At 43.1% G+C, this 14,313-nt stretch overlaps 1 protein-coding gene across 2 annotated transcripts in view; it reads right to left on the bottom strand.

Moving 5' to 3' along the window:
* hip1rb (huntingtin interacting protein 1 related b) overlaps positions 1-14,245 on the bottom strand; it is a 28,564-nt gene extending 14,319 nt beyond the window's left edge. The window contains exons 1-2 of one of the 2 annotated variants that reach the window (XM_085181078.1): positions 13,742-14,245; positions 26-89 (exon numbers count right to left, since the gene is read on the bottom strand). In XM_085181078.1, coding sequence (XP_085037204.1) covers positions 26-89; positions 13,742-13,834 — 157 coding nt within the window. In that variant the 5' untranslated portion in view covers positions 13,835-14,245. Of the gene's footprint in view, positions 1-25; positions 90-8,007; positions 11,598-13,741 lie in introns of those variants that run through there. The other variant, XM_085181079.1, reaches the window with a different exon arrangement.
* Between the last annotated feature and the right edge of the window lie 68 nt (positions 14,246-14,313).

Below are 14,313 nucleotides of genomic sequence, written 5' to 3'. Positions count from 1 at the left end.
TGCTGAGATTTATTATTGAGGATACGTCGAGCATGTTTCTCTTTCACAGGTATCTCAGTGGAATTGATGGCTTTGCTGATGCTGCTGAGCTGAAAGAGAAGCAGAGAGAGGTTGTTAGAGCGTGAACGTCTTGATTCTCCACCCACACAAACATCAGTTCCATTTGCAGGACTTACAATAGACATAACAAACATAATGCATTGCATCTTAACTGGGAAGCAAAACAAATGATAACCAGTTGCACGACATTGACTGGAGTCAAAGGAACAGTGACTGCACTGTGGACACAGTAATGTACTGATGGATTTCTGGCTCTCCTCTTTTGATTAGACTAATTTCAACCCACCCTGCTGATTACAGTGAACTAAATTTAGCTCACAATTGGACAAAGGTCATCATAAAAGTGCATCAGTGTGACTGCACCTCATGAACTTTCCCTTCGCTTTTAGTGTGATCTCATCTTTAGAAAGATAATCCAATAAAGTTAAGTGTTTCTGTGCCACCCAAGTGAGACAAAACCACTTAACTTTATTACCGCTTTTCTGTGGGAACGCAGATCAGAAGAGACCAACCCCACATGGAAAGATAATGTCTGCCATTACCCCGCTGATGAGGCGCGTCAGAGAGTCATCAGATTTACGGGACACAAAGCGAGCTGATCTACAACCTGCTCAGCAGGTAAAGCGAGCACCGCTGACAAAGGAGCAGGAAGGGAAACGCGGAAACATACGCGGGATCAATGTCCTCCTGGAGATTTAAGTATTTTAAATCAATCACAGGGAGAACACACAGCTACTCAGTGCCATCATCATCACCTCTGTCTCGACAGTGGTTTCTGGTTTTTGTGATAAAAATATTTCTCAATGGGCTTCATTTAAACATCATATTCTTATGCATTTTATTTTATTTTCAGAATCCCATCTGGAAATAAATTTGCTCTCTTAAAGTGACATTTATTATGATCAAAGCCCTATTAAACAATTTCTTTCACGAGAGCTCAATCAAGGAAAAGACAGAGCTGCGTGCATAAGTTTACTTTTTCCCCTTCCCCCCCACAGTGTGAGACAACGTGTGCCCAGCTGCTGTTTCATGGTACATTGCCACTCACATAAAAGCATTTTTCCCCACGCTATCCAGTTACTGAAATCAGCACAGAAAGCAGTGGTCAAGTCTTTGCAAAAGAACAAGTTATGTAAACAAAACAGGTACAAGCCCAGCCTGGATGAAACTCAATGTTGTGAACTATATGATTTCCAGAAAAACTTTTGTAAAAACAAACAAAAACTGCAATCTGAATAGACGTTACAAATGTGTCTGTAGGTAGAGCACGAAAATGCTGTACAGCAGAGCCATGTAAAAGTAACATCTCTGATATAAATCACTGCTGATAAATTCAAGGACTGGGATAGGCTCATCTCTAGATTTGTATGGAACGGTAAAAGGCCTAGAATAAAATACACAACATTACAACTATCTAGGAAGCAAGGTGGTGCGGGACTCCCTAATCTAAAAGATTACTACCATGCGGCCCAAACCAGACCAGCGATAAAGTGGTGTGATCAGAACTTTAATGCTAAATGGAAAGATATTGAAATAAAAGTACAGGATGTCCCAGTCCAGACATTTCTTGGAAATGGGCAACTTAAGAAAACCTTACAGCATTTCCTTGATCCTATAACATCCCACACTTTAGAGATATGGTTTGGCCTAGTTAAACAAAGTAAGTTGGAAAGGGAGGTTAAGATGTTAAACTGGGCTGCCTATGTTGTTGGTGTTATACCAAGTGCTCACAACTCAGGATTCAGGAAGTGGGAACAAAAAGGAATAACAGCGATTTGTACAGTGATGAAAGATGGCCATTTGATGAGTTTCCAAGATTTAAAAGATCGGTATAGTCTAGAGAAAACAGATTTTTACCGGTACCTGCAACTCAGACTACTTTTCAAAGGAAGTACGAAGTTCGCGTACGTCTTATGGCATGCTGAATTGCGTAATTAAATCATACAAGGGCCTCCAATTCAAGGAAATTTCTGTACTATATAAAAATCTAAGAGAGAACAACTGCAACATCAACTGAATACATAAAAAAGAAATGGGAGCAGGAAATAAAAACTGATATCTCAACTGAGGAATGGTTAGATATGTGTGAAACCCAGAACACAACGACTAACTCAAGATGCTGGAGAGAATTTGGATGGAAACATCTTACTCGATTCTTTATTACACCAAAAATCAAAAGTAAACAGACTCAAGACAGTTTGCCATGCTGGAGAAGATGTGGTAACATGGAAGCACACCATACGCACGTGTTTTGGGAGTGCCTGAAACTGCATAATTTTTGGAAGAACGTGACTCTTGTAATAGGCAATATCTTGGGCTATCAATTACCACACAATTTTAAAACTGTATATCTTGGGAATATTAGAGTGTATGTTATGTACGACGACTTGTATTTGACAAAAATCCTGTTGATAGCTGCAAAGAAAGCTATAACAAGAAACTGGTGCAAACTGGATCCGCCTTCTTCAAAAGACTGGTTAAATATTGTTGGAGAAATCTATGCAATGGAAAAAATGACTTACATTCTCAGATTAAAGGAAGATATTTTCGTTGCTAAGTGGGAGAAGTGGACATTATATGGCACCAAGGAAAATTAATAAACGAACAAAACATCTAAGGTCTATAACTCTGTATATCTATTGATGCTTGCCCGTATAAAAGTACGTATATAAGCTGGAGTATGTATGCTGCGGAGTAAAGGCAGGTATGCATACGGTAGTTGATTAGAATTGGCACCCTGTGCCAACCACCTGTGCCTCAATTTTATCTCACAACTTAGACATCCACATTACTTACACTCTCATAACACACACACATATATATATATATATAGGGCCTTGAGGGTGGGCACGTTAACGGCGTCCAGTAGACGGTCTGTGTATTCAAACCTGCCTCTGGCGCCGGTACCCACCTCTCAATTTTAAATCCATGTAGACATTGAGGGTTCTCGGGAGGGGCCGTGCTAACACCTGCTGCTCTCTGGCAGCAGCACCATGCTCTCCCTTGTTTTAAATACACTTTAGAGCAACACGCAGCAACACTACACTTGAGCGGGAGGAGGGAGGTATGGGGTCTTAACACACCCCTGTTCTCTGCTAGCCATCGGGGCGGGGGGGCTGGGAAGAGATGCTGGCTGTCCGATTGGCCTCCCTGCTGCTGCGGAGCCTGGGGCGGTCTGCTTGCCTCCACCCCGGAGGGAAGGGTAACATCTCTTGGGTCTGGGTGCCGTTTCCATCTCTGGGGGTGAGGATACCTGGACCCGGGATATAGAGTATGTTTGGGGAGTGTGATTGTGTGTACATGTCCATTTACGTTTATTCCTGCGTTGGGTGAGTGCTGAGTGTTTGTATATGTGTGCATGAGGGTGGGAATGCATGTCTGTGTCTGTGTGTGCCTGTTTGTCTGTGTCTATATGTCAGGTCGGGTCTTAGACTTCACCTCTCTGGGAACTCCAAGGCCCTCCAAAGTGTGGAGGCCTATCTCCCCTCACCACACTCCCTGCCGGTGACTGATGCCCTCAGGGGTCGGTGCGTTGGTGGTTCTTGGTGTCCGGGGCTGGGCGCTCAGGTATGTACCAGCTCACTCCCGGTGACTACTTGGCGGGGCCTGGCGCCTGCTGCTCGGTCAGGCCTCTTCCGGGGCGCGGGGGGCCCTCGGGCCTCCGGCCTCTGTGCCTGCGGCTCGGTTCACTCTGGCACAGCTGGCTGCCGGCAGAGCCGGCGGGCACGCCGGTGCAGCCCCCTCTAGCTTCTGCCCGGTGGCTACTGGGTGACCCCTCATCTGGGGATCCTCAGCCCTTCCCATGAAGGTGGCACGGATGCCCCTCCAGTGGTCCTCCTTGGGCTCTTGCACTCTGGGGCCTCTGGATGTCTGGGGCCTGGATCTCCTCCATGCCTGCTTCATGCCCTGGGGGACGGGGCTATGGCTCTCTACATCCTCTAGCAGACCATTACATGGGGAAACCATTTGAATACAAGCGCGCCGATCCACACAGGTGTGCACATGGGTGTTCACTATTCGTAGACTTAAATCACACCTTTCTTGGCTGCTACTTCAAAGCACATTGTGCGCTGTATGTCCTGCGTGCTGCACAACAACATTCAATATTTAGTATTTACTGCTGTTTACACTTAGCTAGATTAATGCGATGGTGTTGTGTATAGTATGTTGCATTGTTTTGTTTTGTTTTTTTGCTTGTTTTCTATTCTTTCTCTCTCAACAGGTGATCCCGGAGATATTTTTTCTTCCCCCCTTTCTCACTGTCCCTCTCCCCTTCTGTTTTTCTTTTCCTTCCTCTTTCTTTCTCCCTTTCCTATCCCTCACTCATGTCTGTCCCGTCTGTAACAACTGAAAATAAAATAAATAATAAAAACAAAGGTCGATCAAATGGACCAATACGGCAATGCCATGATGATCCATTTGGCAAAATAAATCCATTGGGTATCCTTGTTGGTCTTCAGACAACAATTCTGACGGCTAAAGAACCAAATGGGACAGGCGAAAGAAAAAAAAAAAAAAAAGAATTGGCACCCACACCTTTTGTTCGCTTTAGTTCCGTTTGTTTTGACTGTGTGCTTGCATGGTTATTTCTCCTGTAATGCAATACATGTCTGTGTCTAAACCGTGACAAAACTATCAATAAAAATTATAGTGTCAAAAAAAAAAAAAAAAAAAATCACTGCTGACCATCGCGTTTCCTTTCGGGAACATGAAAGATTTAAATCAGTCATAATGACTGCATTGTGATCAAAGCAGAGTCTAGACAGCACAATTACGCTGGACCACTGTGATCCTAAATTTAGGCTGAGAGGTGGTCCTGATATGAGTCAGCTCAGTGTTGGGATATGCATGTGAGAATAACAGTGAGAATAAGGAGGGGGGGGGGGGGGGGGGGGGGAAGAGGACACAAACATTAATTTCCAGACTAGTGTCCCACTGACGTTTCGCAATCAACCAGACCTGCTTGTTTCTGTCAGAACATGCAAGCTCGCAGCAGGTTAGTGAAGTGGAGCAAACTGGAAAAATACACAATAGCTGTGAGGAATTTAAGATCTGGGAGGTAATTTGGACGATTTCTTGTTTACTTGATTGGCCTGTTCAGTACCGTCGATTCCTCCTGTACATTTCTCTCTCTTTTTTTTTTTCTTCTCCTTTTTCAATGCAGGTTTTTAATTTAATTACTGAGAGAATAATTTACGCACTCACAGATGGGAGCAACTTCCTGGATGGTGACTGGAGAAACTTAATATGGACATGAGGTAATGTAACAAGTGGATAAACTTGCCTATGAAAAAACAAAAGCCTGACCACAACATAGAGTGTAAACTCAGGACAGTGGTGGGAAGGTCCTGGGTTCAAGGTCCAGTTTGAGGCCTTTCTGTGTTGAGTTTGTTTCCCCCACAGCCTAGAAACATACTCTGTGTTAGGTTTACTGGTGATTCTAACCATCTATAGATCTGGACGGTTGTATGTGTAAGTCCTGAAACAGATTTGCAACCCGTCCAGGGTGTACCATTGACTCCAGCCCCACTGCAACCCTTGAATGAATGGATAACCAGAGGAAAATAGATGCATGGCTGAAGTGAAAATGAGCGTTAAAGCAACAATATCCACTGCAGCAGCTACCTGTACTTTTCTTACTTTTCACTCGTCAACCAGTCAGCATTCAACCAACACGCAGCATCATCCACATCAAGCAAGTTGCAGTTGGGTTTTTGGATAACTGCCTGTTTGCAATGGTTGAAAAATGCTCTTAATAGTCTAATACTGCAACACTGCAGACTGACTACTTCAGTACCATAAACTAAGCTTTGGGAAGTGGATGTAATCTTTGCCAGATCAAGCATGTTCATCCATGTGTTGTTCTAACCCAGGAGGAAAAAAGGAAGCAGCCGAAGGTAACGTTACCCTTCAGCTTTATTGATATCATTACGGAACCAGCTAGCAGCTACAACTAATAAAAGATCACGTTAGTGTTATGAGTCCTGTCTGTAATGTTATAATAGAAGATGTTAATTTAACAAAAATTATTTCTCTAAATAAACTTTCTAAAACTGCAACAACCAGCAGTCTAAATTACCAACATGAAGTCTGTTTGATCAGGAATTAAAATATTAAGCCCAGTCACCGAACACAGGACAACCTGCTTTGTTTTTTGAATACCACACACACACACACACCTTACAATTATGATAATTATTTTTTCTCTCTGTCAATAAACTGTAAAAACCTGCTTAATTGTTTTGTCTCCATGAAAATAGTACGAAGTATTTTCCTGAGTATTTGTATCAAGCTTGAAATTCTAGCATTGTCACTGGTCCCCATCACATCACAGCTGTTGAATCCAACCACATTTGTATGATTTAGGAGGTCGGCTTTAGAACGAGTGCACTGTACAAGAGAAAAATCGGACACGCAGCTCAGGCATGTTCAATCACACCCTCCCTTTTATCACAAATTACCTCTCCTGATAGAAAAGCTTTTTAAAAACACAAACATGTGACCAGAGTATACAGTAGAAGCTTAAAATAAAAGCCTTGATAAGACCCCGGTTGTCTAAAACACTGACCGGGAAAGTCCACACCACAGAAACGTTTATGTTTTAAACCATAATCACGTATCAGTGGCAGCTCTGCTTTATCCAACAAAACATTATGAAAGCTCCTTTAATCTGAAGGTCGCCACCACGCTGATCCATGCACACAACCTCCAGAAGAAGCATGGTCACACACAGGAGAGCACAGAGGGGTTTCTGTGGGTGAAGACTGAGGTTCAGAGTTAGAGAAGGGGTGTAGCGCTTAACAGGAGACCCTCCCTTCCCACAAGCTTCTGACGCAAATTAACTGCGAGTCCCTCGTTTTCACAGTGCGAGTGTGGCTGTCTGTGCGACAATGAGGGGCTTGTTGGAGGAGGAAGGCCGTCAGCTGGGGTAGAAGATTGGGTTGGATGGGGGCCGCGCTCTGGCACACAGAGCCTGGCACAGAGGCCTCAACAGATGGCTGCTGAGCAGCGAGGCTGCAGGGAGACTCTCATAGTACATTCAGAAAGGCTGACTGTCAGAAAACAGCGGGACAGCCAACAGGGCAAGCACATGCTTTATACAGTTAAAAAAATGATAAAAGTAGATTATATGATTTACAGCCACAATCTTTACTGCAGCACTTTCTAAGCTGTAACAGGTTAGCACCAGTATACACACACTCTTAAATGCCTTAGGCAAGGAACAGGTGCTGGTTTGGCCCCAGGGGTCAAACTAGCAACCGTTCACAAACAAATAACAGTTACTTTAATTTATTTTTCAATATTTGCCTGCTTACTTGTTGGGTCTGCACAAATCCAAAAAATTAATGAGATCAAATATCACAATGCACATTTTTACTTTGAAAAACTCCAACAAGAGATGGTTTGGACTCCAAAAAAAAAAAATCAGATAGCCCATTAATAAAAACTGCATCGGGTAATTTCTGCTGATCTATTAATCAACTGCAGCTCTTGTTAGTCAGCTTCTCCAGCTACCTGCATTTAAATTACTTTTATTTTAGTGCAATTTTCTCATTAAAAACTGCGAGAGAGAGCTCCTTGTTTGTAAAGCTCTGCCTCTACCCACAGCACTAGGTCTCGCTATCTAGCCTCACATCAGCCTACACCAAACGCTGCTACACAGTGATACCATTTCCTTATGGCACGGTAAAGTCAGATGAAATCCGAACTTTCTACTAACACAGCCATTCAGTCCGAGAGCTCCAAACATGCCGACACCGTTTCCTGGAGGCTGGTTCAGATGTGGTTAAACCCTCTGACCAGCACAGAGGAGAAGTGAGAGAGAGGAAAAGCCTGGACTAATCCGTGAGGCCTGCCATACGGTCTGCTGCCAGCTAGCATTACTACACAGTGCACACCCCAAGCACACAGCTTTAATGCCTTCGACCTCCTTACGTCTGAGCTTACCTGGTCGTCTCTGGCTTTCAGCAGCGTGTCCATGTGCTTGGACATTGTGGTTTAGATGAGAGTGCGTGAAGTTAACAAAGTCAAATGACACCAGAACTGTTTCACACTGGACTCAACGCCCTAAGGCACGAGCACTTATTGCTGGTTCTTATCAGCTTAATTCAACAGTGCTGCTGAGGCTCTGGCTGACAAGGTCAAGCGCAGACATGAACACAGCTCACGTCTCTTAGCTGAGGTTACCTGCAGGTAGACTTAATGGTAACAAATCACATGACTGGCATACCAAAAAGTGAAACCAGGGTCAAATATCAACCAAAGAAATGGAGAATCAAAGATTTGAGTGATTTTAAATATCCTGTCAGATCAAATGGCCTTTTTCATTTGGTGTTTTATTAACATCTTTTGTTGTTATCTTGTTTTATGACTGACTCCTTCTGCTTCTCCCACATCAACAAAGGCAATAAACCTAATAGTAGTCCACATCATACGTCTTATTTTGTCCTAACAGAAACCATGTACAGGGAGCAAAAGAAACACAAAACCAAAAGCAAAAAAGTTCATTTGACTTTCACCCAAGTTATAATCCCTTAGATCTGGTTTATAATTCACTATTAATGCATGAAAGTGGGAAATAAATGGTGGTATTATTACCAAATATAACTGTACCATCGGTCATGGAATCGCCCACCCAAACAGCAGCATCAGTACGTGGTCTCCAAGGGTGCCAAAGCCACTCTTTGAGCTACCTCCTGCAAGCAACCCCACCCACCTACTCTTCAAATCCTCAGTTTCAGAGGTGCAGCCAATCAGAAGACAAGCCTTAAAGGAAGCAGGGAGAGAGCTTAGGAGGATGAGGTAAGGAGCAGCACTCCATTCGTTGTGGAGGAAATGAGTCTGAAATCCTCACACTCTTTAGAAGAAGCTCATTTCCACCACTTCTATCTGCACTCTCCTTCTTTTAGTCACTACGCAGAGCTCGTGGCCATAGTTGAAGCTTGAACCGATAAAGCAACAGCTTTGCTCGTCTTTCTCTTCACTACAGACCCAGCGCAGCACCAGTCACCCTCATCCTTCTTTCCTTCCTCATGAAGACAACTCCAAGATACTTAAACTCCTCCGCCTGGAGAAGAAACTCATTTCCAACCTGGAGTGGGCAAGGCACCCATTTAAAGCTAGGAACCACGACCTCAGACATCCAGGTGCCAACTTTAACCCCATCATTTCACACTGGATACCACCCAAGTGCAAGCAGTAGGTCATTGGTCAATGAAGTCAACAGAACCGCATAATCTGCAAACAGCACAGAGGAGATACTGAGAACACCAAACCCGACTGAAGCCCCACAGCTGCGCCTAGAAATTCTGTCTATAAGAATTATGAAGCAAATTGGTGACAAAGGGGCAGGCCTGGATAACACCTACCATAGGAATGAGTCAGAGTTGTACACCTCCACGGGGAGGCTGTGTCGACTTTAATGAATCTATCACCACAATGTCCTTCAATAAGTTTACAAGCTGGAGCAAACATGAATAGTAACAGCTACAAGGAAAACAAAAAAGCCAATAAGGCTCATATTTAGTTACCTTTAACAGGACTGGATGAAGTACATGCATTAAAAAGGTATGATGACAGTGTAGATGAATGAACTTAGAGTGAACACAAGGGAAGAGTAGCTGCAGATATGGAGATCACTGGGTCATGACTCAGTTTTATATCTAACTGAATTATCTTTATTGCATTAAAATAGCAACAAAACATACACTGTTCGCTGAGCTGGGCCGTTAGCTCGTGACTCACATGCCGTTTATTAATATTAGTAGCTGTGGAACATAAATATAATGAAACCATGGCTCAAACATCTCAGCACCAAACCATGACAGCAGGATTATCGCTGGCCTGTTATGAGTGAAAATAAAGATGTCACAGGCAAACGAGGGCTTGTTATGTAAATATAAAGAATGTGCACATTCTGCATCAAAGTCACTTCTTGTAATAGATTTTCAGCACAGACCAACAAGGCTGGAACTACTAAGGACCTAAAAAACCCAAACTCTAATAACATGCAGTGACCTGTGGAGTAAAGTTGCTAAACAGCTAACCAGAAACCTTTTCATTCTCTCTACTCCCACTGAGTAGCTGAATTTGCCCTTTCCTACTCCCATCCCCCCTTTACCTCTGCCTCTCATGGGTGCTTACTCAGGCAACAGGAGTGCAAACAGTACAGTGCGCACAAAAACACACAAGCCGCTGTGCGAGACGGTTCACCTTGGTACCGAGGTCAACATGAAAAGCCGAAACAGGAGGAAAGAGAGAGAGAGAGTGGAAGTAAAAAAATAATAAAAAGCAGCACCAGAGTAGCTTCAGTCTCTCAGCTCTCCCTACTACATGCAGCAGCCTCTTTAATATAACAAGATTAAATTAAGAGAACACATTTTAGCAACACTATGCAACATTTAAAGCAACAGTCTGTAAAAATTGTATGCAATTAGCACACTATTTGAGACAGGAGTCCAGATTCCTCATTCTGCCAGGACTTCATTTGCATTTTGACCGGGTACGGTTGTCAATGCAGCAGGAAATTTGCTCGACTGCTGCTTGAATTTTATTTATTTGTTTAACCTTTATTTCACCTGGAAAATATAACTCTGGAGATTTAAAAGTAAAACTCTCTCACAAGAGTGGCCAAGCCAAGACAAACAGCAGTACAATCAGCAGAGCACACACCGAGGAAGAAGTACACAAACTAACTACACTAAAACACAGCTGGTGAAAAAACAACAACAACAAAATAAAAAATATATAAACCTCAGCGCCAATAAAGTCAGTCATCAATAAAAGTCATTGGCTTATACCTCATTTCTGATATGAGACAAGCTTTAAAGTTGTAATAAATCTCCGTGCACTAGCATATGTAAGCATTGTGAAGATATGCATGTAAATATCACCATCACTATAATCCAGCAAAGACAAAGGTTAAGGCAATAAAAAGAACAGAATGGACTTAATGGTGAAGTAAAAGGTTTCTCACTAGTTACTGAATGTGAGGCGTAAAAGAGAGACAGTGTAAATTAAAATCTTAAGTACTTTTATTGAGGTAATAACTCATTCTAAGAGCCCTGAACTGCATGATCCCACCAAAGACTGTTTATACATTAAATAAATAACAGTGGCCCTAGACACGATCCCTGTGGCACTCCTCTGTTCATATTAAGTACCCTGGAAATGACTCCTCCTACCGCCACACTTTGAAACCATCCAGCAGCTTTTCTTTCTGAGGACCCCGCACTGAAGTATTTGCTTTAAGAGTTTATGATCCACTGTGCCAAACCCCTTGACTAGACCTGATTATGCTGAGAATTTGAGCAGCTCCCTGAAACCCATTTTTTACGTGCAATGCATCGTTTGACACAAAGGAACAAACTACAAGTCTGACAACAATGCCTAGTTTTGAAAGCAAAGCCACACCTGCTTCTTGTCATTTGCTGAGCCACAGTAGTCTGAGAACCTGAGCTCCACCTCGCTACACGTGCGTCAAAAGCAAAAACAAAACAAAACAAAAAAAAAAAAAACACTGAGTAAAACACACGCCCAGCGGAGGAAACGCTCCACTCAGTTCAGATAAAATAGTAGTGATGGGATTTCCGGCTCTTTTTAGAGATCCGGCTCTTTTTAGAGACCCGGCTCTTTCGGCTCGGCTCACTAAAAAGAGCCGGCTCTTTCGGCTCCGAACTGGCTCTTCAGGTTGTTTTGTTGCTTTAATTATTTAATCATTAACAATAATATAAAATTATGCAGAAAAGGAAATACTAATGTAAAAAAAAGTGGTTTTATTTATATATGTTTATATATGGCCCCTAGAGACAAAGCACGTACAAACTCTAAAGCATATACAAACTCCAAAAAGCACGTACAAACTCCAAAACACATTTCTAGCGCTTACTGAACTTCCAAAACAGAGCTACTAGATCACTTAAATTACACAATTGAAAGCATGTGTGTATTGTTTGTGTATTTATAGACAAGCACTCATATTTATTCAAGTAATTAAAAAAAAAAAGTTCATTTACCTGTTACTACCACACACCAAATCCGGTTGTTGATACTTCCTGGCTTGTGTAGCCACGAGGTAACAAAAGCTCAACACTGCGCCCTAGCATCCTGGAGCACTTCTGTTGTCTTTTGTACGTGTTTTGGACTTTGTACGTGTTTTGGAGTTTGTACGTGTTTTGGAGTTTGTACGTGCTTAGGAGTTTGTACGTGCTTAGGAGTTTGTACGTGCTTTGTCTCTAAGGGCCACCATAAATATACTTTATTTATTCACTCCACATAAAATGTAATAAATAAATCATATAATACAAAAACCAACTATTTACATTTCAACTTTTAACTATTTAAATTTTCAGCTTTTTCCTTTTACAAATTTAAAGTGAAACAACACAAAACACTGCAAACCACAACACAATTAAATATAAATTAAAATATTAAAACAAAAAGAAGATGCACATTCTCTGTCATATGGGCCTGCATGATTTCTGAATCCTTTATCATCTGCAACTGAAAATAGTGGATGATTACTATACCTTTCTAATGTGACACTTCACTTCAAAGAGCCGGCTCGCGTCGTTCACTTCAAAGAGCCGGCTCGCGTCGTTCACTTCAAAGAGCCGGCTCGCGTCGTTCACTTCAAAGAGCCGGCTCGCGTCGTTCACTTCAAAGAGCCGGCTCGCGTCGTTCACTTCAAAGAGCCGGCTCGCGTCGTTCACTTCAAAGAGCCGGCTCGCGTCGTTCACTTCAAAGAGCCGGCTCGCGTCGTTCACTTCAAAGAAGCGGGTCTAAGAGCCATTTCGTTCGCGAACGACCCATCACTATAAAATAGGGCTGTAAGCCTGACCGGCCGGACAGCTGTTTGCTTAGTTACTCAACTCGCTTCGGATCTTATATATCTGTGTTCTCAACCTGAAAATGTAGCCCTAGTGTCTCCGGGGCTTTAGCCAATAACACGAATGCACAACATGAATACACCAGTGCCCGGGTTAGCTCTTCGCCATGTATGGAACAGTGCAGTGGAGTAAGGCGCAGAAACCACAAAGCACCTGTTGTGTGAGGAATGAGGGCAGCCTTCATTTCTTCACGGCACACATTCAAAAGAAACTGAGGTGATGTTGAAGGATAGTTTGTCAAAGTTAAGGGTCTATTTTTCATGTTTTCAAAAAACAAAACACAACAACCAACAAAGAAACGAAACGTCGAGGTGGTTTAGAAAAAAAAAAAAAAACGGGGAGAGAGATGCCTATACTAGGGGAAAAGGTGGCCAAACCGGAAGGACTAGATGAGCATGATACCGGGATACCAATGGACTGACTTTAGTGCGCAATGGCAAAGCACTTTCAGCATTGTGTTTAAATAGTCCAAATCTACAACGCTATGCCAAAGAGTTTGTACTTATGGTCAGCTTAATGTTCCAGTATAGGCCATACAGTCACACACACACACACACACACACACACACACAGAGAGGGGGAATCCCTCGTGGGACCTTTCAGTAGCCACTGGTAAAGCTGCGACGCCTTCTGGGCAGTTAATTCACTCATTAAACATTTAATTTGGGGAGAGGGATTGTGGCCTATCCAGTAGATATTCACTCATCCTCTGAAGCCACCGAAGGCCTGAATAAAACCCAGGTTGACCGTCCATCCCACAGCGGGCATTAACCCGTCGTTTCCTGCATATTTACCTGCTGCTTGTCAAAATGATCCCTCTCCGCGCCGAGCCTGACCTCAGTCCGCTTGGATTTCACCCGTGTGGGTACATGACCTAAGCTGCTCATCCTCTAGATTTCACTTCTTTAATTTTTTACGATGATGGCTTTATTAAGAAACAGTCACTCCCCTTCTTTACGCAAAAAAAATCACCAAAAACGTCCGAATGAAAGCGAAGTTCAGCAGCGGTCTCTTCTTCTATGTAGACTGCGGGCTGTGAGCGGGGGTGCCACGGTCATCTCCAGACTGCCGCTTCATTACTCTGATGCATCACGGCTGAAGGAGGAAACGCTAATGCGAGCAAATGCGGTGAGTTTGCCTCGCGTTACGTGGACGGATCCTCCCCCTAAGGTGGAAGAAATCATCTGCGCGTCCTCCTCCGCTAAAGTCATCCTCCCACATGAAGGTCGTTTTCTTTTCTTTTTTTCCCAGCTGTAATGATTACGGCGCAGGTTTCACGTCGACTCTTCCCTTAAGAATGCCAAGTATGTTTTTTGGCTCTAGCTTTTTTAAAGAGTCTGCCTCTCGCTCTCAGCCTCCAATGGCG

The sequence above is a fragment of the Neolamprologus multifasciatus genome, chromosome 12, assembly GCF_963576455.1.
Source record: "Neolamprologus multifasciatus chromosome 12, fNeoMul1.2, whole genome shotgun sequence".
NCBI classification, from domain to species: domain Eukaryota; kingdom Metazoa; phylum Chordata; class Actinopteri; order Cichliformes; family Cichlidae; genus Neolamprologus; species Neolamprologus multifasciatus.
This window is presented reverse-complemented; position numbering and strand designations above follow the sequence as displayed.